General features: G+C 43.0%; 2 protein-coding genes across 7 annotated transcripts; one reads left to right on the top strand and one right to left on the bottom strand.

Moving 5' to 3' along the window:
- The first annotated feature begins 13,489 nt into the window (after window positions 1–13,489).
- Window positions 13,490–17,252, top strand: LOC121986404 (probable cyclic nucleotide-gated ion channel 5). Of its 3 annotated transcripts, XM_042540343.1 has the most exons (9): window positions 13,491–13,708; window positions 13,798–13,884; window positions 14,305–14,361; window positions 14,456–15,032; window positions 15,101–15,313; window positions 15,386–15,690; window positions 15,775–15,886; window positions 15,992–16,228; window positions 16,353–17,252. In XM_042540343.1, the coding sequence occupies exons 3-9, from the start codon at window positions 14,324–14,326 to the stop codon at window positions 17,025–17,027; spliced, it is 2,157 nt and encodes a 718-aa protein (XP_042396277.1). In that variant the 5' UTR covers window positions 13,491–13,708; window positions 13,798–13,884; window positions 14,305–14,323; the 3' UTR covers window positions 17,028–17,252. The 3 variants fall into 3 exon arrangements, with proteins under 3 accessions (XP_042396275.1, XP_042396277.1, XP_042396276.1); XM_042540341.1 differs by having other exon boundaries at window positions 13,490–13,708; window positions 15,101–15,690; XM_042540342.1 differs by lacking the exons at window positions 13,491–13,708; window positions 13,798–13,884 and having other exon boundaries at window positions 14,295–14,361; window positions 15,101–15,690.
- On the bottom strand, window positions 17,186–22,783 carry LOC121986403. 4 transcript variants are annotated; one of them, XM_042540338.1, is made up of 5 exons: window positions 22,482–22,783; window positions 21,813–22,006; window positions 20,606–20,829; window positions 19,625–20,393; window positions 17,186–19,069 (listed from the first exon to the last, which is right to left on the bottom strand). In XM_042540338.1, exons 2-5 carry the CDS (start codon window positions 21,817–21,819, stop codon window positions 17,451–17,453), a joined length of 2,619 nt encoding a protein of 872 aa, XP_042396272.1. In that variant the 5' UTR covers window positions 21,820–22,006; window positions 22,482–22,783; the 3' UTR covers window positions 17,186–17,450. The 4 variants fall into 4 exon arrangements, with proteins under 4 accessions (XP_042396272.1, XP_042396270.1, XP_042396271.1 ...); XM_042540336.1 differs by having other exon boundaries at window positions 20,606–20,844; XM_042540337.1 differs by having other exon boundaries at window positions 20,606–20,844; window positions 22,479–22,783.
- Window positions 22,784–23,860: the final 1,077 nt, after the last annotated feature.

Consider the following 23,860-nt stretch of genomic DNA (forward strand, 5'->3'; position numbering starts at 1 on the left):
AGAATGCGTCACAAATAATTAAAGAAAAAATATAGCAAAATACAATTCACGGCGCATTCATGTGCCACGACATGTTAGAACCTTTTGGTGACGCGAAAAAGAAGGCATTGCCAATATTAGTGTTGCGAAATGATAGAACCTTTGGCGACGTCATTTGGCGACGCATAAAAGAAAGTGTCGTCAATACTTATGTTGCGAAATATTGTAACTTGTGGTGACACATACCTTAATGCGTCGCCAAAGATCATATAGACATTTGCATATGAAATAGTTGCGACACACGCCAGCGACGCATCTTTGCATCGCAAAATGTTTCGCGATGCGCTTTTCATAGATATGGTGATGCTAAAATGCATCGCTAAAAGCCCAAATTCGTGTAGTGTCAAAAGGGACCAAACTAGGAAAGTCATACAAAAAATAGGAATCTTGGAAAACAAGCGTAGATCTACCTTCAAATTTTGCTAATTTCTGCAAAGTTACAGGACACGTATACAGGGAGGAAGAAGAAGTCTACCTCCTATGGGGAGTACTACAGCAGTGCCTCATGGATCGCCACCTCCACCACAAACAAGTGGGTACGGCACCACTCGTTAGCGAGCTCGTCGGTGTTGAGCCAAGAGGGAAGCTCGTAGACGTAGATCGTTTGCAATGAAGAATGAGAAGGAGAACAAAAAAGTGAGTGGGTTTACAAAAAAGTGAACAAAGAGAGGGGAAAGGAGAAATATATACCTAGCCAGTAGCTGACGTGGAACCGGTGATGGCCGGACCAGACTGTGTAGTTGACGTCGGGAGCCCAGCGTTGTTCGCCGTCGATGTTGAACTTCTCACCGACAGCAAGGAAGAAGAGGAGGAGTGTGAGGATATAATTCGGACATGATAAGTAGTGGTCACGTTTTTTTTCTCCTTGCATTAGTAGTCTTAATCTTTCCTAGTTTTAAGGGATTAACTAGTGGAATTAGTCAGCTTTCCTAGTTTTAAGAGATTAAGTAGTGGAATTAGTCTCTCATATTTTCATGGTTTAGTGGCACTAATATTTCCTATTAATTAGTTGAATTAGTCTTTTCTTTCATGTATTTAAAGAATCTCATTGTAAGGTTTCTCAACAGAAGGAAAAAATCTTCCTTTGCTCTATTTCTCTTGCATATTAGTGTGTGTCTTGGGTGTGCTATTCATCGATTCTAAATCAAAATATGGTATCAAAGCCTTGGTAGTATAGAACACCCAAGAATCCATGATTCCACAAAATAGCCTTGGTAGTATAGAACACCCAAGAATCCATGATCCCACAAAATGTCGAGCATCCACCAGCTGCTACAAAGGAGAACGACGGAGTGTCATTTCCCTATCCGATGCTAAGTTCTCACAATTATACTGTGTGGGTAATAAAAACATAGGTGATTCTTGATGCCCAGGGAGTCTGGGAGGCGATGGAGCCAGTGGAAGGAGCCCAGGTGAATGCAAAGAAGGATAAAAAGACACGTGCATACATCTTGCAGTGTGTCCCTGAAGATATACTTCTCCAGATCGCAAAAAAGAAGACAACGAAGGAAGTCTGGGATAGCCTCAAGACGAGGTACCTTGGTAGTGATCGAGTGAAGAAGGCACGCGTACAAACGTTGAAGAGCGAGTTTGACACCCTTCGGATGAAAGAGTCCGATACGATTGATGAGTTTGCTGGCAAACTCAGTGCTATGAGCAGCAAGTTCTCCGCTCTTGGTGCTACGCTTGAAGATTCATCTTTGGTAAAGAAGTTGCCCGATTATGCCCCTAATAAGTTCTTCCCTATTGTTGTCGGTATTGAGCAGTTTCACGGTCTTGAGACGATACCATTTGAGGAGACTATTGGGTGACTGAAGGCGTATGAGGAACGAACACAACGATTATGCGACAACACCAACAATACTGAAGGAGAGCTCCTACTTACTCATGTTGCATGACAAATGCGACAGAAGGGGAGCAACGTGGACACTTCGTCAGGAGGCAAGGGCGTGGGTCCAACATCCCTAGTCGTGGTAAATGGTGTGGGCGAGGGAGCGGTTGTGGTTGTGGTACGCAGCGCCAAGACGGTGCAGGAGGGACTAGCGGCAACAACAGTGACACTCGAGACAAGAGCCATATAAAGTGTCCAATTGCGAGAAAATGGGGCATTATGCATTCGAATGCTACAACAAGCGTCGTGATGAGGCTCACCTCACTTGCGCCACCGATGAAGAGCTAGCACTGATGATGACCATGCCCCACGAGGAGTCTCACACTAGGCGTGAACGGTAGGATATCATTCTACTTAGTGAGACAGGTTTCTACCGGCGATGTATCGCAGCGTTAAGAAAGGAGAAGATAAAGACGTCTGGTACCTTGACAACGGTGCTAGCAATCACATGACTGTCCATCGTGAGAAGTTTCAAAAATTAGATGAAACCATCACCGGGAGGGTGAGGTTCGGCGATAGATCAACCATTGAGATCATGGCCAAGGGGACGGTTGTGTTTGAATGTAAGAACGACGATCGGAAAGCTCTCCACGAGGTATACTACATTTCGAAACTTTGTAGTAATATCATAAGTCTCGGTCAATTGACAGAAACTGGGAACGAGGTACACATGGAAAGAGATACCATGAAGGTGATTTATAGGAGCGGGAAGCTTTTGATGCTGGTAAAGCGAACACAAAATCGCTTGTATAAGATAACCTTGAAGATATTCAAGCAACTCTGTCTCCTAGCAAGACTAGAAGACCCAACCTGGTTATGACATGCAAGGCTCGGACATGTCAATTTCCATGACTTGAAGCTGTTGGGTGAGAAGAAATTGGCGGTTGATGTGCCACTATTGTTTCAGCCAAACAAGCTTTGTGAGGTGTGTGTGATCGCTAAACATGCAAGGTCACCATTCTCATGCCAAGCAAACTTTAGAGTGGAGAAGCCATTGGAACTTCTCCATGCTGATATTTGCGAGTTAATTTCACCATGTACACTAGTCGGTAATAAGTATTTTTTTTTCTAATTATTGATAATTTCACAATGTGGATGTGAGTGTTTATATTGGCAACAAAGAATGATGCATTCCGAGCATTCAAGAAGTTCAAATTCTTGACGCAGAACTAGACTGAATACAAAATCAGAACACTCTGGACAGACCGGGGGTGGCGAGTTTCTATCCACGGAGTTCGCTCGGTTCTGTGAAAATGAAAGAATCGAGCGACATCTTACGACTCCCTACACGCCCCAACAGAATAGTGTTGTGAAGCGCCGGAACCGCACCGTGATGGCTATGGCAAGATCTCTCCTCAAGGGTACACATATGCCAACAAGGTTCTAGGGGCAGTTAGGCATGCGGTCTATCTGTTAAACCGTCTCCCAACTAAGGCGCTAGGAGAGCGTAAACCATTTGAAGCTTGGATGGGGAAAAAGCCACATCTCGCCCACTTAAGAGTGTTCGGTTGTGTTGCATATATGAAAAATACAGCCTCTCACCTCAAGAAACTTGACGACAGAAGATCACCCATGGTATATGATCCGGCAGTAAGAATGGGAGTCCCCATTTAGCAGAGTCAACGCCACGCGGAGGTCGAAAGGTAAAAGGCCAACCAGAAGCTTGGTCGAGCGGATAATGATGGTGACGACCGACTGAAGCTTCCGAGCAGAAGCAATACACCCCGGCGGGAAGTCGGGGGTTCCGACGCTCATGATGAACAGTATAGTAGTGCCGAGCGGATGGCCCGCTCGGCCAAAGGAATAAAGTGTCCACTGCGAACAGTCCAGAGCACATGACCAGGAAGCTCCCGAGCGGATCAGCACATCCGACCGGCCGGACGCGAGGAAACCGCCGACCGGTCGGACGTCCGGCATGGAATAAGAAAAGACAAGGACAGAAACATCTTCTGACAGCAGGTGATACGCAGGATCTTAGGGCATGGGCTCACTGTCCCATCAGAGACGTGCTCGGACTGTAGCAGTAAGGGGTCAGGCAAGCTCCTTTGACAAGCCCATACTGGGTATGGGCTGAGGACACGTGTGTGCCTCGGTGTATGTGCATCAGCCTCCTCAGAGCTCTATATAAGAGCCCGCAGACTTCGCCGGAGAGATGAAAACGCTGATCTTCGGAGCTATTTTATCGTCTTCTTCTTGCCTGACTTGAGCGTCGGAGGGTCGTCGCCGGGGACCCCTCCCCGGCCCGACTTCTGTGCAGGTTCGCCGGAGGTCTGTGCAGCTGGTCGGAGATAGAGGAGAGCGCCACGTGCCCAGCGTCCGTCGATTCAGCGACTCGGACAGGATCAAATTGGCGCCGTCTGTGGGAACGCGCCTGTATCCGAGCGGAATAGATGGACGAGGCTGGATGACCTCACACCGTGATGCTCTCCCAGGAGAGGCCCGACGCTCTAATTGAGGCAAGAGCAGCTAAGCTCGTGGAGCAACAGAAACAGAAGGCTCAAGCTGAGCGGACCGACCGGAGCAACAGGCGAAATGGGGGCAAAATGGGGGTCCGACCGGAATTCAAGTGGGAGCAACGCCTGCCCCGATATCGGTCCGACGAGGAAGCCTTGATGAGTTTCGACAAGTATATATATTCTTCTCACTCCACGGGTATTCGGGAGTCAAGAAATTGGGTCAGATCCCCTGCTGGTCGGCAGGTCAGTTCTTCAATTATTTCTGTTGCTCATAAATTTGTAGTTTCTTGAGTAAAAACTCCCTCGCCGCTCGGCCGAGAGTGTATTAACCGAGAGAGGCTCGATGGGAAGCCTGTGCCGCTCGGCCAGGATCATATTAACCGAGCCCCGAGCTCGATGGGAAGACCCCGTGCCGCTCGGCCGGAGGTAAATTATCCGAGCCAAGCGCTCGACGACGAAGGCCCCGAGCTGCTCAGCCGGAGGTATATTGTACGAGCCAAAGGCTCAATTCCGAAGACCCTGTGCCGTTCGGCCAGGTAAATGTTGTCCAAATTAGGCTTAAAAGCCCGACGAGCTCCGTCGTTAAAGATCGAGAGCCGCGCCGACCGGCTATAAATATCCGCGCCGACGAGCACCGTCGTTAAAAATCAAGAGACGAGCCGGCGTCTATAAACCCTCCGAGCGGAATACCGACGAGCTCCGTCAAAGATCGAGAGCCGCGCCGACCGGCTATAAATATCCGCGCCGACGAGCACCGTCGTTAAAAATCAAGAGACGAGCCGGCGTCTATAAACCCTCCGAGCGGAATACCGACGAGCTCCGTCGTTAAAGATCGAGAGCCGCGCCGACCGGCTATAAATATCCGCGCCGACGAGCACCGACGTTAAAAATCAAGAGACGAGCCGGCGTCTATAAACCCTCCGAGCGGAATACCGACGAGCTCCGTCGTTAAAGATCGAGAGCCGCGCCGACCGGCTATAAATATCCGCGCCGACGAGCACCGTCGTTAAAAATCAAGAGACGAGCCGGCGTCTATAAACCCTCCGAGCGGAATACCGACGAGCTCCGTCGTTAAAGATCGAGAGCCGCGCCGACCGGCTATAAATATCCGCGCCGACGAGCACCGTCGTTAAAAATCAAGAGACGAGCCGGCGTCTATAAACCCTCCGAGCGGAATACCGACGAGCTCCGTCGTTAAAGATCGAGAGCCGCGCCGACCGGCTATAAATATCCGCGCAGAGGAACACCGTCGTGAAAAATCAAGAGACGAGCCGGCGTCTATAAACCCTCCGAGCGGAATACCGACGAGCTCCGTCGTTAAAGATCGAGAGCCGCGCCGACCGGCTATAAATATCCGCGCCGACGAGCACCGTCGTTAAAAATCAAGAGACGAGCCGGCGTCTATAAATAATCCGAGCGGAATATCGTCGACACTGCGATTATTCGTATTCCCCGCCGATTCAGACCGAAGCTATTTTCCGATCGGATTCGAGGTATAAAAGGTTCGGATCGGCTTATAGCGAGCGATTCTGGCTAGCAGCCCAGATTGATATTCGGCCGGACGGAAGAGCTGGGGAAAACACTTCATTCTGGAAGAATGCACCTCGAATGCCCAAGGTATGATGTGATAGAAGACGAGCGGACCGTACAAGTGTTAGCCAGGGAACAGTGCAAAAAGATAGGGCACACGAAAGGAAAGCATTTCATTAAAATTAGAACCTTAGGTCGAGTGGCCTAAGTACAAAAAGGTGCATGTTCAGCCGAGTGGCGAAATTACAAAAATTACTCGATGTAGTCGTAGAGGTCCCTCGGAATGTTGCTCAGGAGCTCCACTTGATCGCCGGCTGGAATATTGGTGGACTCCGGAAGAAGGCCCTTCGACTTCAGATAGGTCATAGTGGCCGTAATTGCCAGGTCGAAAGCCGAGTACATCCGCTCGCAAATTTTCTCCGAGAACTCGGGCGATCGGATGTAACTTTGTCGGAGAGCGGCGACTCGGCTCGGCATCCTGGTATTCCTTGAAGGTTGCCTGGGAGCTTGTCAGGGCCTCATTCAGACGTTCAATCTTCTCCGCATCGGCCGAGCGGCCTGCCTTCTCCCGATCGAGCTGCTCCGTCAGCTCCTTTATCTTCAACTCCAGGCCCCGGGCCTCCACGTTTTTCTTCTCCAGATCGGAGATGGCTGTGTTCTTCCGAGTGGTGGCCAGAGTTATCTTTGTGTCAAGCGACTTGACTTGTCGCTCGGACTCGGCTAGGGCGTGGGCACGATCACTGTTTTCTTCTGCTCAGCGCCAGCAGAGTTTGAGTTTTCTTCACTCTTTTTGCAACTCGGAGTAGAAAGGTCCTTGGGAGCCGCTCGGACCCCCTGACGCCCGCAGTTGCCTTATCTCCTCGTCCACCATAGCCAGACGGTTGGAAACTGCTATCTCTTCCACCCACCTCTGAAACGAAAGGCGCAGTTGTTAGAAGCCGAGCGGAAATATTTTAGGTAAAACAAAAAACAAAAAACAACGAAGAACTTACCCCCGTAGCCGCTTGCATGTGGCTATTGGCTAAGTTCCGGAGAGGATCCTCCTCCTCCTCCACATCTTCCTCTTCCTCTTCGAAATCGTCCGAATCGGATCCCCGCCCCTCTTGATCGGAAGATGAAGAAGAGATCGAGACGACGGCAGCGGCAGGTCGACGGGAACGTCGCATCCTTGCTCGGTGGCTCCTGATTTCCTTCTCGGGGAAGATTGCAGGAAGCGCCAGTCCCCCCAAAAGCCAAAACCATCCGACGAATTGCCGAAGTAGGAATTTTACTTCACGGTTTCAGATTTGGACGTACGCGGTGGGCGTGTCTCCACTCGGCGTCTCTTTTGCAGTGGTGATCCTCCTCCCGAACGGACCCTTCCTCGGGGGCCGTTGGTTCCTGGAGGGGTAGCGCCGCTGTCCACATGCTGTTGAGAGGCCTGGGCCGATTCACCTGGGTGCCGCTTTCTCCTTCGTGAGAACCGACCATCTGAATACCCAGCGCTTCCATTTCTTTGGCCGTGACCTCCGGTATTCTTTCTCTTTAGAACGCATCACCGAGTCCATGGCGATGTCGGCTGCATGAAGAGAAAAAGAAATCAGTTAGCAATTAAAGCAAGTGCCAAAGCAAAGTTCTTACCGAAGCCGGTCGGAAGTGGGGTCCGTATAGGACTCAGCCCAAAAATGTACATCACTCCCTCGTGAAGAAGCTTGTTGATGTCAAGTCGTAGACCGGCTAGCACATTTGCGGCGTGAAGATAGTCCGGTCGGGTCTTGAATTTCTTCAGTTCGGGAGGGGGAGGTAGACTGACTTGCCACTGGGTCGGAAAGTTTGGCTGACTGGGCATGCGGAGGTAGAAATAATAGTCCTTCCAATGTTTATTGAAGTGGGTAGTTTATTGAAGAAGACCAAACCGGGCGAGCTTGGAACATAAAGGTGCCCGGGCTTTCTTAGGATAATAGAAATAAAAGAAGACCTCCGAGGGGAATGTTGTGAATCTTGAACAAAACGACAACGGCAGAGGAGACGGAAGGTGTTTGGTACTAAACTTCCGAGCGGCACGCCAAAATTGCAGACGTCCGCTATAAAAGGATGGACGGGAACCGCAGACCGTGAAATTGGTCGCGAAGACACAGAAACCACTGCAGTGGCAGCGGGACCAACTAGGCGAACTCGATATCCTCGGGGATTTCAAAATTGTCACCAAAATATCAAAATCCCGTTGTTCGAAACGAGATCGCATGGTAGTATACCATGGGCCTAAGGATTGTTCTTCGGGATGAGAAGAACTGGCCATGATCGGGGCAGAAGAAATCAAAAAGGAAGTTCCAAAGACGAAGGAATGGAATTTCAAAGACTCGAGCTAGGGGAAGAAATACGGATTAGATACCGGAAAGGAAGAAGGAGAGATCTAAAACCTTACTGAGGGGAGATGAATCGAGGAAAGGCGCCGGAGAGCGTCAGAAGGCAGCAACAAGATCGCCGGAGCTCCACAGCGCAGAGAGCAACAGTAGAGGTAACGGAGGCGTGTGAAGGCGAGAAGGAAACGAAGAATTTATAGGGTGAGGGCCGGTCGGCCTCCACCGTCGGATCCAGGTCACGGGAATCAATGCATACATCTAGCCGTTTATTTCGAATTGCTTCGGTCACATCAAAATATCATGCAACCGCCTCCGTACTCTGATGGCATTGCTCCACGTGGTAGTCAATCATTCGGGGCATTTAATGAAGGTATGATCGACATTGATGTCGAAGATTGGCGCAGAACGCAAGGAGATCCGGCGAAAGCCATCATTGATTCATTCAAGGATACCTCTGCCGCTGACCGGGCGGAGAAGATTAGCATGGAAGAGCCGTTCGGCGAAACAATAGTCCAGTCAGTCGGACTAATCGCCTCCTTCGACTAGACTTGAAGGGGAGGCAAGTGATCCGGCAGTAAGAATGGGAGTCCCCATTTAGCAGAGTCAACGCCACGCGGAGGTCGAAAGGTAAAAGGCCAACCAGAAGCTTGGTCGAGCGGATAATGATGGTGACGACCGACTGAAGCTTCCGAGCAGAAGCAATACACCCCGGCGGGAAGTCGGGGGTTCCGACGCTCATGATGAACAGTATAGTAGTGCCGAGCGGATGGCCCGCTCGGCCAAAGGAATAAAGTGTCCACTGCGAACAGTCCAGAGCACATGACCAGGAAGCTCCCGAGCGGATCAGCACATCCGACCGGCCGGACGCGAGGAAACCGCCGACCGGTCGGACGTCCGGCATGGAATAAGAAAAGACAAGGACAGAAACATCTTCTGACAGCAGGTGATACGCAGGATCTTAGGGCATGGGCTCACTGTCCCATCAGAGACGTGCTCGGACTGTAGCAGTAAGGGGTCAGGCAAGCTCCTTTGACAAGCCCATACTGGGTATGGGCTGAGGACACGTGTGTGCCTCGGTGTATGTGCATCAGCCTCCTCAGAGCTCTATATAAGAGCCCGCAGACTTCGCCGGAGAGATGAAAACGCTGATCTTCGGAGCTATTTTATCGTCTTCTTCTTGCCTGACTTGAGCGTCGGAGGGTCGTCGCCGGGGACCCCTCCCCGGCCCGACTTCTGTGCAGGTTCGTCGGAGGTCTGTGCAGCTGGTCGGAGATAGAGGAGAGCGCCACGTGCCCAGCGTCCGTCGATTCAGCGACTCGGACAGGATCAGTATACTTGGGTGTCGAGGAAGGCTACAAAGTTCATCGTCTATTTGATCTAAGGCACGACAAGCTACAAGTGAGTAGAGATGTGATGTTTCTAGAAAATTGTGAATGGACATGGAATGCAGGTGCCAACAATGAAGAAAAGGTACCAGAGTTTATGGTGGTGGATGCATTCGACATCGACGAGGTGATTATTGCAGCAAACAATGAGGCAGGTGTTAGGATGTATACTAAAAGTCTAGCTTTTGATATAAACATTTATCTAGAAATAAGAATCACATTGGTCAAATGTCTACATTTATGATAAATGTAGTTGTTCAATTAATTTATATTGTAGATAATATGGTATGTGGTGTCACACACAGAGGATCATGTTATCAGTACCTTATAAATTATAAACAGTAGCTCACGACCAAGATGGAAAGGAACAAACCATTGGAAGGTCGTAGTGTAATTAGGTATTAGTTTATCTTAACTATATAATTACACTAGTACACTTAGAGTGTATTGAGTAGGACCATTAGAGGTCGTTTTTTTTATACTGACTTTATAAAGGAACAAGAACCTCAGTTATTATGGAAGTGTGTGCTCTTAATCCTAATATAATAACAAATACATATATTTGATATTTATTTCTTTAATTTATCAATGGGTGAGATTTAGTTCGATAAATCAATAAGCCCGATAAGTTGGGAAATGATATCACTTATAGTGTGTGTTGTTGATTATAGAAGGAAACTGTGTCCTAGTGATCTAGGTTGAGAATGTCCCCAAGAGGAGCTTATAAGGATTGTCATGTTAAACCCTGTAGGTGGACTTAGTACGACATGATAATAAGGTTGAGTGGTACTACTCTTGGACTAAGATATTAATTAAGTGAGTTGTCAGTAATTCATTTAATTAGTGGACATTCATTATCTTAAACATAGGGAGACTAATACACTCATAATAAGAAGGAGCCCAAAAATGTAATTTGGGATTGGTGCGGTAGTTCAATAATAGTTCTCTAGTGGAATGAATTATTATTGATAAAATTAAGTTGTGTTCGGGGCGAACATGGGATGCTTAATTTTATCGGGAGATCAAAACCAATTCCTCCTCTCGGTCCCTATCGTAGCCTCTTAATTATAGAGTATTATACCCACCTATACCCACCTTCTTACCCATCCTATAGGGGTCGGCCAAGCTAGCTTGGAGACCAAGCTAGGGCCGACCATGGTTTGGTTCATGGGTGAATTCATGTGGTCGGCCCTAGCTTGAACTCAAGCTTAGGTGGCCGACCTTATTAAAATAAAAAGGAATTTTAATTTTAAAATTTTTTCTTATGTGGATAACATGATTTAAAAGAGAGTTTAAAAATTTAAATCTTTCCTTTTATAAGATTCTACAAAAGATTAAGAGAATAGCTAAATCTCTTTCCTTATTTGTAGATTAAAAGGTTGATTTTAATTTTGGTAAAAACTTTCCTTTTAATCATGATTTAAAAGAAAGTTTAAAAAATTAAAAATTCTCTTTTATTAGTTTCTACTAAAGATTAAGAAAAGATTTAATATCTTTCCTTATTTGTAGATTGAAAGGAGATTTTAATTTTTAGAGATAACTTTCCTTTTTGGAAATTATCCACATGTTTAAAAGAAAGATTTTAATTTATAAAATTTCCTTTTTATTAACCAATCATGAAGGGATAAAAATTATTGGAGAAATTTTTATAAATTTCCGGAAACGAATTAGGAAGTTTTAATTCTTGTTTTTAATTAAAACTTTCCTTGTTTTGGGGAGAAAGTGGCCGGCCAAATAAGTTGGAAAAAGAAAATTATTTTTTAATTAATTATTTTTTTCTTTTTCATGGCAAAGGAATTAAGGAGTTTTTATTTAAATTTCCTTATTTGCCAAGACCAAGGATTATAAAAGAGGGGGTAGAGGCGCCTTCATGGCGAACGACTCTATTTTTTTTCTTCCTCTCTTTTCTTCCTAGGTGTGGCCGACCCCTAGAGTTTCCCCTTCCCCTTCTCTCTTCTCCTTCTTGTGGCCGAGACTTCATCACCTCTTGGAGACATAGAAGTGGTCGGATCTAGCTTGGAGAAAAGGAGAGAAAGGAGACTTGTTTCTTGCATTCCTTGGAGCTTGGTTGGTGAAAAAAGTTCTTCATCCTTTGGAAGTTTTTGCTTGGCCGAAACTTGAAGGAAGGAAGAAGAAGGTGCCTTGGTGGTTCTCATCTCGGAAGATCATTGCCCACATAATGTCCGAGGTTAGAAGAGGAATACGGTAGAAGATCAAGAGGTCATTGAAAGTTCACAAAGAAAGGTATAACTAGTAATTATTTTCCGCATCATACTAGTTTTATTTCTTTGTAAAAATACCAAATACAAGAGGCATGTGATTCTAGATTTCGAATTAGTTTTCGATGTTGTGTTCTTTTGTTTTCTTTTCGAACTTGTGCTTCGATTAGTCCTTTTGGTTAACCTAGAGTCATTTAAGAAAATTAAATATTAACTTTCCTTAAAAGGCTTTGTCTAGGCGGTGGTGATTGCTCTCATATCCAAAAAGGTCATGCGTCTCGCCATGCAGTCCTGGAAGCTAAATTTGGAAATTAATATTTAATCAACTTTGTGACCTAGGTGATTTGGATTGAACGTGTTAAGTTCCGCAGGAGATCCAAATCTAAACCTAAAAGAATATATAAGTTAAACTTGGGATCAGACGTGTTAAGTTCCGCAGGCGATTCAAGTTTAATTTAAAAGAACACATGGTAGCTAGGAAAAGGTTCAGACCTTTGTACAAAATTTTTGTACAGTGGAACCGTTAGGTTTTCCGAGTAGCAAACCAACAGCAGGGAGCGGAAGATGTCACAACACCGGCAATAAGCATGGTACCCATGACAGGAGTGTCAAGTCCATCTACACCATCATCGAACACCCATGCAGCTTCCTCGCCTTTGATAGCAAACTCACCCGAGTCTTATGAAGGTCAAATCTGTTTTGGATCCATTATTGATATATATGCCAACACTGAGGAAGTGGTTGGTATTGATGAAGAAGAGGGTGAGGTGATGATGGTGATATTTGAAGAGCTGACATGTTATCAAGAAGCTGCAATCGAGGCTTGCTGGTATGAAGCAATTGAGAAAGAGCTGAAATCTATTGAGATGAACAATACATGGAACTTAACCGAGCTCCCATTAGGCCACAAACCTATCGGCTTAAAGTGGGTGTTCAAATTGAAGAAAGATTCAGATGGAAAAGTCGTTAAGCATAAAATAAGATTAGTGACTAAAGGCTATGTACAAAGACAAGGCATCGACTTTGAAGAAGTATTTGCGCATGTCGATGGGTTTAGTTTATCCGTTGATGAAGATGGCGAAGGTTTAAGAGAGTAGCGAATTTATATATTATATTTTTTATAAATATTAAATTGTGTGTATTGTTTTTGCTTTTCATAATTGATTAATTAAGTTAAAAAATTTAAATTTATTTACGTAATAACAAGTAAATTATTTTAGGAACAAAATTAAAAGAGGTCATCCATTTTCGTTATTGTGAAAAGGTCAGTATTTATCTAAAATTATCTTTTCTATTCGTCAAATTAATATCATTATAATAATTTTAAGCAAAATTAATATAAGATAAAGTAATTTTAATTAAAATTGTTATAAGATTTGTTTTTCTTATAGTCAAGTTATTGGAATAGTTTTAATTAATATAATAGTTTTTTTTTATCAATATAATAAAATAAATATTTTTAGAAGGATTTGTTTTAAACAAATAATATAATAATACAAATAAGGACCGTTTCTTATTTTTTACGTAATCATTTTTATTATCATTTTAAATTATTAATGAATGCATATTTTACTTATTTAATAGAAATTTCCGATGAAAAAGGGACTTTTGGAGCTCTCTCCTGAAACTCCGGGGAGTGCTCCAAAAGCGCGACCTTGATCGATCGAGAGCAGCTGAATGACCGTTTTCCGCTCTTGTTCAATCAATTTTCAAACTGCTAAATCGATCTTTCATCGTTCGTCCTTTCCTGCACCGGCAACAATGCAATCGGTAGGAAAATTGTCTCTCTGCTTCTCTTCGAGTTTCTCCAGCGAACAAGTCTATTTCTTAGCCGACCACAATCAGAGTAGATCGCTGTCTCAATATTTACTTTATTTTTCCTCTCCAGCCATTTCTTTCGTAATTTTTTTTGCTATTTCTCTATCAAAATTGCAGGCGAGGAAGAGATTGAGTGTCGACCTTAATCTGTTTGTAGAAATTCAATATTTGTCGATTGCCGAGTGTTCATATTCCGTTTCTAAGGTAATTCCTAGTTCTTCGACCTTCCATTTTAATTCATTTTTTGAATGGCAAAATGCAGATTATTTGCAACATAAATTACAATGCAAGAATGAGATAGAAATAGTAGGTGAAATTTAGTTAATGTAATAGTAGTTGATTGAGTTGATATGAATATTAATTACTAGTGTTATTGCATTGAGGAGAGCTGAAAAATATATCCTAACTTTGCCACCATCATAGGTTTTTTACGTCCCTTGGAGTAGAAAAATATATCCTAACTTTTTTTTCCTCATAATTTTGAATTTGAAACTGTTGGAATTCTTATTGGGAAAATCTGGTGGAGAGGAAACAATGTGTATTACATTTTTTAGTTTTCTTATTATTTTTGTTTGTTGCATTTCATGTTTGGCTATCAATTTTCTACCTCTTTGCTACTTTTAGGGAATAATAGTAGAACAAGATGTTTGATTGCAGTTACAATCAGGACAAATTTATAAGGTTTAGTTATTTCACTTCACTCCATTTGAGTTTCCTTTTGGATTGGAAAGTGGTATGAATTTTGTGAGTCGCGGCATACACATTTATGCTTTAGGTTGGAGGATTCTAGTCCAAGAGTATCCTTTGCTTCTGAACCAGAAAGAATGGACAAATCTGGGTTTCACATTCAGGGGCTTGGTCACCCGTCACGTATCCCTTCGAAATCTTTCAGAAAAGGAGTGATAAGAGGATCAGAAGGGCTTATATCAATTGGTCGATCTCTACGTTCCGGTGTTTCCAGAGCAGTCTTCTCCGAAGATCTCAAGGCATCTGAGAAGAAAATATTTGATCCCCAGGATCCATTTCTTCTCAAAATGAACGGGCTGCTTGTGGCGTCCTGCATCTTATCTGTAGCAGTGGATGCATTGTTCTTCTATCTCCCTGTAGTTGATGAAGAATCCAATTGCCTCGGTATTGACCGTGAATTAGCAGCAACATCAACCACATTGCGAACCCTTGTCGATGTATTCTACCTTGTTCGTATTGCTCTTCAGTTCCGCACTTCTTACATTGCTCCATCATCCCGGGTTTTCGGTCGGGGTGAGCTTGTGATTGACCCTGCGCAGATAGCAATGCGGTACTTAAGCCGCTACTTCATCGTTGATTTTGTTGCGGTGCTACCACTTCCTCAGGTTCGAAACTTCCCAGAGAAAATAGTTTGGCATATGACAGTCATTCCTAATCTGTTGATAGTTTACAGATTGTAGTTTGGAGTCACCTTCATGGTTCGAAGAATTATGATGTGTTGGATACAAAGAATTCATTACTTTCCATTGTCATGTTTCAATATATACCAAGATTGGTTAGATCTATTCCTCTGACAACAGAATTGGGAAGGAATGGTGGCATCTTTGCCGAAACTGCCTGGGCTGGAGCAGTTTATTACCTGCTTTGGTATATGCTTGCTAGTCATGTAAGTCATTACTTCTGCTTTTATGAAATTCTTCATACCTTTCTTAGTCTCGATTCACTAGTCATTTTTCAGGTAGTTGGTGCATTCTGGTACTTGTTGGCGGTCAACCGTGAAGATGACTGCTGGCAGTTAGCTTGCAACATGACCACAGGGTGTGAAGTCCACTATTTGTATTGTGGTAATGAGAATCTAGATGGTTATAGTAACTGGCAGAAATCCAGCAAAGAAGTCCTTGAGCGGCACTGCTCTGCTTCGGACGACAACACAGAATTCAACTATGGAATTTACACACAATGCTTAACCTCTGGAGTTGTTTCATCCGACTACTTTTTCTCCAAGTTTTGCTATTGCTTGTGGTGGGGCTTGCAAAATCTTAGGTGGGACTTCTTTTCTCTAAAATCTTTGATTTCTGCTTGATTCAACCAATGGATCTATCGACTAAGCTCTTCTGCCTGCAACAGTACCCTTGGTCAGGGTCTTGTAACGAGTACTTATCCTGGAGAGATCGTCTTCTCTATCGCGCTTTCAATATTTGGGCTCATTCTATGTGCACTACTAATTGGAAACATGCAGGTAATCTCAAACGTGATTTTCCTTTGATATTGATTTCTATGCTTTCTTGAAAGCCATCTGTTTTAGAGTCTCTTAACTTTGCCGGTTGCCCGTCAATTGCTTCAGACTTATCTTCAGTCACTGACACTGAGGCTTGAGGAGATGAGAGTGAAAAGGCGTGACTCGGAGCAGTGGATGCACCATCGTTTGCTGCCACAGGAACTCCAAGAGCGAGTTCGGCGATACGATCAGTACAAATGGCTAGAAACCAGAGGAGTAGATGAAGAATGCTTGGTTCAGATCCTGCCCAAGGACCTCAGGAGAGACATCAAGCGTCACCTTTGTTTTGGCTTGGTCAGGAGGGTATGTAATCAGACAAAACCAGTGTCATACATGGAGGAAGACCATCAAAAATCTGGGGTGGATGGTCGGACTTCGCGTAAACTTTCCCTATATGTTCTTAACGTCTCTTGCTGTACTTCCTCAGGTGCCTCTCTTTGCCAACATGGATGAGAGGTTGCTCGATGCCATATGTGAGAGGCTCAAAACAAGCCTATACACAGAGCACAGTTACATCATAAGAGAAGGTGATCCTGTTGACGAAATGCTCTTCATAATTCGCGGTCGGATGGAGAGCGTGACCACTGATGGTGGCCGGAGCGGGTTCTTCAACAGGAGCATCCTCAAGGAGAGTGACTTCTGCGGCGAAGAGCTCTTAACATGGGCTCTGGATCCCAAGTCTGGAGCCAGCCTTCCATCCTCCACCAGGACTGTCCAGGCATTGACTGAAGTGGAAGCCTTTGCATTGATCGCAGATGAGTTGAAGTATGTGGCAAGCCAGTTCAGGAGGCTCCATAGCAGGCAGGTGCAGCACACATTTCGGTTCTACTCGCAGCAGTGGAGGACTTGGGCCTCTTGCTTCATCCAGGTCGCATGGAGGCGGTACTCGAAGAGGAAGGCAATGGAGCTCCAACGAAGGGAGGAGCTGATGGGTCTGGAGGATGACATTGCTGCACCTAGTATTGGTGCAACCATTTATGTATCCCGGTTTGCGAAAAATGCACTGAAGGGAGTTTATAGGCAGCGGAGTAAGAGTGTGAGGGATCTGGTGGTGCTGCCGAAGCCTTCAGAGCCCGATTTTGGTGCAGAGGATGGCGAATGATTCATGGCTGGCCATTGCATTGGTTTAGATTGTGAAATTTATGATATCCATCTGTGCATTGATCGATAAGCAAAAGAGACGCTTGAAGCAGTGAATGGGCTACACAATTCCTTCTGCAACCTTTTGTTTTCCTCTTAGTCAAATAAGTTGGATACTGGTGAAGCAAAGCTAGCATGGATGCTCTACATCCTTATTCGATAAACAAATGATTAGTTCTTTCTTGTACTTTAGGAGTCAACCATCATTGCCTAGCCCAATCCATAGGACACGCTGGGTCGAACTTGATATGGAACAACTATTATCGTATCGGACTAGATGCGGCTCTAAGTATTCAGTGCATAAATGCAGTATCCATAACTTGTGTATCTGCACTATGTAAGTAATTCCTCTATACCTTGTTCTTGGAGAGCATAGTGCTCCTTTTCAACTCAAAGTAGGAAGAGTGCCGGGAGGACATCTCGGTCGATGGCAACGCCTTGTGGTCTTTCCCCATCCGATCAGACTCCTTTCGCTATCTCTTATTTCAGTATAACTCGTTTGAGATGTTGCTCCATTTAGACATTTGTTTCTTCTAGTTATGCCTGTCTTCCAAGGCTTACCGGAGGCCTTCACCATCCTGCCAATATTTTGAAGATCCTCAGTCACTTCATGCCTTGACAGTGATGCAAGGCCTGGAAGGATATCTTTCTGGAAGTCCCTTTTTTGCCTCCTCTTTCTGGCCTGGCCACGCCGAGGCTTTGTGAAAAGCATCGACGCAGCTCCTGTGCTGTCTCTCTCTTTTGTCTCATCTTTTTTCTCGCTTTCTTTAGGCCAGCATCGATTCGTCTTAACCTCTTTCAGATTTAGAGTCATGGTCTCAAAGAGATCAAAGCCATTGTCCTCGCATATCTTTGGATCTTCTGCACTGCAGAATACAACCTCTGCAAACCATGACAGATTGTCAGATGAAGGCTCCAACATGCTTGGAGTAATCCCGTCCGAGCTACCATGGCAATCCATAGAGAGAGCAATTAAATTTTGGGCAGCTAGTCGAAGTGAATCCCCCGAGGGGTCCTGTTCTTCTGAACCATCTTTCTTGCTCAAGGTTGTCTGTTTGTGCTTACTTAAGCTACACATTTTTGCATCAAAGATTGGCGCAGAGTGCGATGAAGTCACTACCTCACAATCATGGAGTTCCTCTAAAGGCATAGGACCATCTACACATGCAAACTCCACATTCAGATTAATTTGATTCCTAATCTTTTCCCTGTTCTTTCTACCAAATATTTCAGCATCGGCACTTGATTCCAGCTGCATGTGTTCATTCGATAAGCTAACATCCACCCTTGAGGCATGCTTCTTTGTGACATCGGATTCGTCTAAGGATGTATTGCTAAACCAAGAAGGCCCCTCTGACAATTTGCTATATTTGTTATCAGCAAGATAACTATGCTTACCTTTAATGCCACCTCGATATGATTCATTTAAGTTCATATTCTTTGAGGTTTTCAGGTCCCTTCTCAGGTAACCATTCTGATGGTCCTTTAGTAGATTACTATGACGAGTTTCATTATCATCATTGTGAAGGCCAAGGTGAAGTATATTTGTATGAGACACAAAAGTAACAGGTTCAAGGCTGGCAGTCAAGTGCCAAATGCTCTCCCTCTTCTCACAAGTGATGGGAATTTGATCATCTGTCTTGAGACTCAAACTCTTCTTACTATGATTCAATGACCGGCATAAAGAAGGAAGTGATTGAACTGTAACTGGCTTGTCCTTTGTGCTGGTGGAAGGTTTTCTCCAAGATGAAACAGACGAAGGTGCACAACGGACTACGTCGGCCTTAGCTTTGATTGAAGCAGGCACTTGAGGAGACATCAGAACTGAATTTGAGAATCTATCAGATAACTTTGGCCCAGGCCATATCTCTGGGCTATTGCGATCAAATGGAAGCATAACATTAGTTCTAGTACTAGTGTTCAAAGGCAATGTCCCTTGCGATGTTTCCATGTTCTCACTATCAGAAGTCCGAGCAAGAAAATCCGTAGTACTCCTATGTTTTCCTGCATATATGAGAAACTGAAGTTTGAATCAGGTAGAAAACATAACTAACCCAAATATTGGAGGAAAGATTATAATATTCATTCAATATCTCAATATTCTCTAAGAAAGCAGTTTAAAAACAGACATGAGCATGCTTCATGTTTCATTTTCAACTTTTGCATTAATTGAACATGATCCTTGCTGATATCCTGATTCATCTCTTTTATCCAAAAAAAATAAAATCAAGAAATAATGCTCAATAAACATTCCACAACTATTACAAGACACAATGCACTAGTGTTTAATGATTATGTTTCAAAGTTCATATTTGTTGCAACAAAATTTTAGTATGCCCACAAGGATGGACTAGGAGAAGATACTAAATCTACTCATACACAGTTTATTTTAGAAAGCCATTTATCAAAAGCAAGATAATTAGGAACAGCACTGAAGATAATACAACATAGCGATTCTTTAGAATTGATAGAAACCGAAATTATTCATATTAGGGCTTAGAGTTTAGACTAAGTAAATAATATCACGGGTAAATAATTTTAGGAGATGAATGCCATTACCAGGCCATCCTCTTTTTCGGTCAACATCTGTATACAAATAATCTGATGTAGTCAGCTGATCACCACGCCCATCACTGATACTAGTATACGATCTCACAGATGAATGGTGCAGCTTATTCCATTGGCTTTGCATCCTCGAACCAAGAAATTGTACAGATGCTGAATCTGAAGGACCTCCAAAATCAACATCGGTTGTAGGTGCATTTAAATTGACTATGTCGGTTGACATGTTGGTATGTATTGGTGAGTTCACCACATTATGGTCTTCTTTATGAGTACTCCCTAGACTTAGCTTAACATCATTCTCAAAATAGAGAGAACAAGCTCCATTCTTGGGATCTTTAGCACTATAAGAATGTTCAGAAAAATTTTTCTTATTAGAGCCTTCAGTATCATCAATGTCTATATACACATCAGCTGGAAGTTGAAGATCAAACTTCCTCCTTTTCCGAGGCAGGTAATCTAATTCCTTATCATCCTTTTCAGAAACTCCATTAAATAATGAGATGGGAGAAGAATGAACACTACCTTCCTTCCTTGAGCTAAAATGGAACCTCTCAATACCAGCAAGTGGTGTCTTTCCATGATTGGTGTTTCCTATAAAGTGAGCCATCTGTGGTTTCTTTTCAGGGCATTCTTGTCCTATTTGAGTTGCGAAAGGATTTGAATGCGATACTTCTGGAACAATAGGATATCCGTGAAAGCCTTTAGTTTGAAACTCAGTCATTAGGTCCTTTTGTATTTTATAGAGACGATGAAGTTCATACACCTGAACCACAAGTGAATGAACATAAGTCATAGCACAACAAGGAGACGAGTTGACAAGGCAGACAAACTCATGATTTTTTCTTTAATTAAAAGGGTATTGTAGTTTCATAACCATCCAACCTTCCAACAACCTCCAAATAATATATTTCCAATCGCATTAGGAATTTTCAAAAGTCATCTACTTAATGGACAAGGAGAAAATTACCCCGTTACCTGTTTATGGAATATCACTTCATGTTCAAGCATTGTCTGTTTTAGCATCACTTTATCGTGTTCAGAGAACCCAAATGCAGACCTTGCTATATAACCATTATTGAGATTCACACTTAACTGTTTATCTCGATAGTAACCAGACCAGCTACTGGTATCTTCCTTAACATCATGTAAGAAAAAGTATCCTGGAAGGTAGTTTTTTCCTTGTACTTTTGTTGCCATTCCTGCAATCTCTAAACCTAATCAGAAATAGCATTAATAGCCCATTAAAAAGGAATTACACCAAAAAAATTTCAATAACAGAAGGAAAAGGAGCAATCAGATAATGAAACTGCAATTCATGTATCATTCTGCAATTAGATTTTCAAGACCATCAAACAATAGATCCAGCAGAATTCCTAGTAATATTCATATTTGGCTTAGAAAATGCAAGGGAACGGAGGCTCAACTCAACGAATGAAATAATTTGAACAAAGACAATATCTACTTTGAGCGATCCTGTACTATAGTGACAAAAATATTGGTAAAATATAGTGAAAAAGTATCCTGGAAGGTAGTTTTGCCCTTGTACTTTGGTTGCCATTCCTGCAATCTCTAAACCTAATCAGAAATAGCATTAATAGCCCATTAAAAAGGAATTGCACCAAAAAAATTTCAATAACAGGAGGAAAAGGAGCAATCAGATAATGAAACTGCAATTCATGTATCATTCTGCAATTAGATTTTCAAGACCATCAAACGATAGATCCACCAGAATTCCTAGTAATATTCATATTTGGCTTAGAAAATGCAAGGGAACGAAGGCTCAACTCGACGAATGAGATAATTTGAACAAAGACAATATCTACTTTGAGCAATACTGTACTATAGTGACAAAATAAATTGGTAAAATATAGTAAAAAAACACTTAGTTATAAAGTTTCAGTTGTAAAAGTTTAATAAAAAGGGTGAAAGTAGAAGCTTATTAAATCCTCTCTGCATCTGTAGTTTCATGCCAACTTGAGCAAGCAGACAAGTTTATGCAAATTTACTGGTACTAAATCCAACTTTTATTTGATTTCTTTCATCAGATTCACACATTTCATAACAAATTTGGTAACTCACAAAAGAGCCAAGAGTGCTATTGTTATGCCTATAGGAAGACGTAGTTCAAAAGTTTTTTCTATTATCAGATTGTAGCTTCACAAGGTGAGACATGTGGAATTACCAATCATGAAAGGAACAAGCTTCTGCAAATTGGTTATGATTCTGCTTAAATCATAAAGTACATGGAGAGTAGCTCCACATCACTGCAGCAATTGTCATGTGGCGATTGTTTCAGGCAAGCCATCCAAAATGAAGTGTGTTTTTCGAAGTCGAATTCAACTTTAGGCTTCAAAATGGATAATATCGGATCTGATACTGAAGAAAAAGACAATCAATCTAGTCAGTAACATACTCTTGACCATTCTAAGCAGAAGAAATCTCAGATTTCCAGTTGCACAGAATCATATCAGCTCATAAAAGATGCATGTAGACTTCACGAAGAAGTTCGATTCCACAACGGAGACCATCAACCTAATTGCAAATACTGTGTAAAGAATGTAAAGGAAAAGAAGATGAAAGAGTCCTTTTTCTTTGAATTGACAATTAGGTAAATGTATTTTGTTTTCATACAAAGTCAAGAAGACTTGAAAACCCGACGCCAATAGATTGAATCCCAACAAACCAACAGCACATTTCGCTTTCTCCAGCCAAAATTGCATTATTTAGAAAAGAAATTAAACTGGAGTAGAGTCCTCAAGCCCTCATCGGAAAGCAAAATCGAAAACAACAAAACAGAACCTCAAGAATCTCAAAAAAAAAAAAAAAACTACTAAACAAAACCAATTACCACCTCCAAGTCCAACATCACCGCTCCCTCTCATCCATCTCAGCAGCGCCGCCGCAGCGGATTCAGCATCGTCGAAACCGCCAACCCATCCAGTGCGGCGCACCGGCGCCAAATCCAGAAGGGCTACAAGGCGAGCCCAAGCACAGCAGTGCCGCAGAAGCGTCCGAGTTATTCGTCCCAGAAAAAGGTGGGATTTTTGGGAAGGTGGAAGACCCAGATGTGTGGAAGTGGGCGCTGGGGACGAAATTGTAGCTGCAGATCGAAGGATTATGATCCGCCTGGGCCACGGAAAGGGAGGGGAGAGAGATCCGAGATAAAGGATAATCTCTCCCAGGAATGAACGACCCCACCCACGTAAATGTCTCTGTGTCTTATTTTTCTAATCATTATTTCAAAGATTAATAGTCGTTCATGATTTATCTTTTTTTATTGATTTTGAGATGAATTAGCGAGACACTGGGTGAGTGTATTCACCTTTTTATCATCACTAATAGAAAATTGTCAAAACAACTTATCCTTTTATTCTCTCTCACTCTTTGTGACGGGTAGGATCCTCTTGATCGTAAAGTATAATCCAAAAGATGAATCATTTTATTCATAAGTGAAATTTTATGGACCCATCGATTATATAAGTAGAGTTTATAGAACCTTATTTATTAATAACCCCTATCTAGAAGATGATATTTTCTGTCCCGAAAATGGCATGTCCTCGACTCCCCGTGTCCCCTCGTTGATCGAACGAATTAAATCACATCTCAAGAATATAATGTACATTACGAGAATGTCATAACTGTCCGATCGATAAGGGGGCACAGGACACGTTATTTTCGAGACATAAGATCTCATCTCCTGATCTAAAGCAAATCAAAGATTACGATCAGTGACGGATCCAGTGGAATCTTATAATACTAAAAATTCTACTACTAGAAAGAGGGGTGATCGTTGATATCGCCCCCCTCTGGATCCGCCTCTGATTACGATATAGAGGACTGCTTTGTGACTGGCTGCTGTCCCTATCGGTAAAGTTCTGTGACCAGCGTATAAATGCCAACTTAACTTAAGCTAAAGTTTGAATTTTAAGAAGGTCGGGATAAATATTTTTCTTTTATAAGGGTACTGAAACGAACGCAATCCTCTTTTTGCCGACTTGTGATTGGCTACTTCAACTATGCAATGGGAGGGTAAATCGTCTACTGCATTTTTTACGGACTAGGAGGACCACTTATAGAAGAGTATCATATTATATTTTTTTATCAAAGATATTCTTATTTTAATAATATTTTTATTCTAATTGTTTTTAAAAAAATATTAGCCTTTTTTCCAATAATCATTAAAGTAATAAAAAAGGAAGCGTTTTGGAAACTTTTAAAATTAGGGGTGTT

Source organism: Zingiber officinale, chromosome 5B, assembly GCF_018446385.1.
Source record: "Zingiber officinale cultivar Zhangliang chromosome 5B, Zo_v1.1, whole genome shotgun sequence".
Taxonomy (NCBI): Eukaryota; Viridiplantae; Streptophyta; class Magnoliopsida; order Zingiberales; family Zingiberaceae; genus Zingiber; species Zingiber officinale.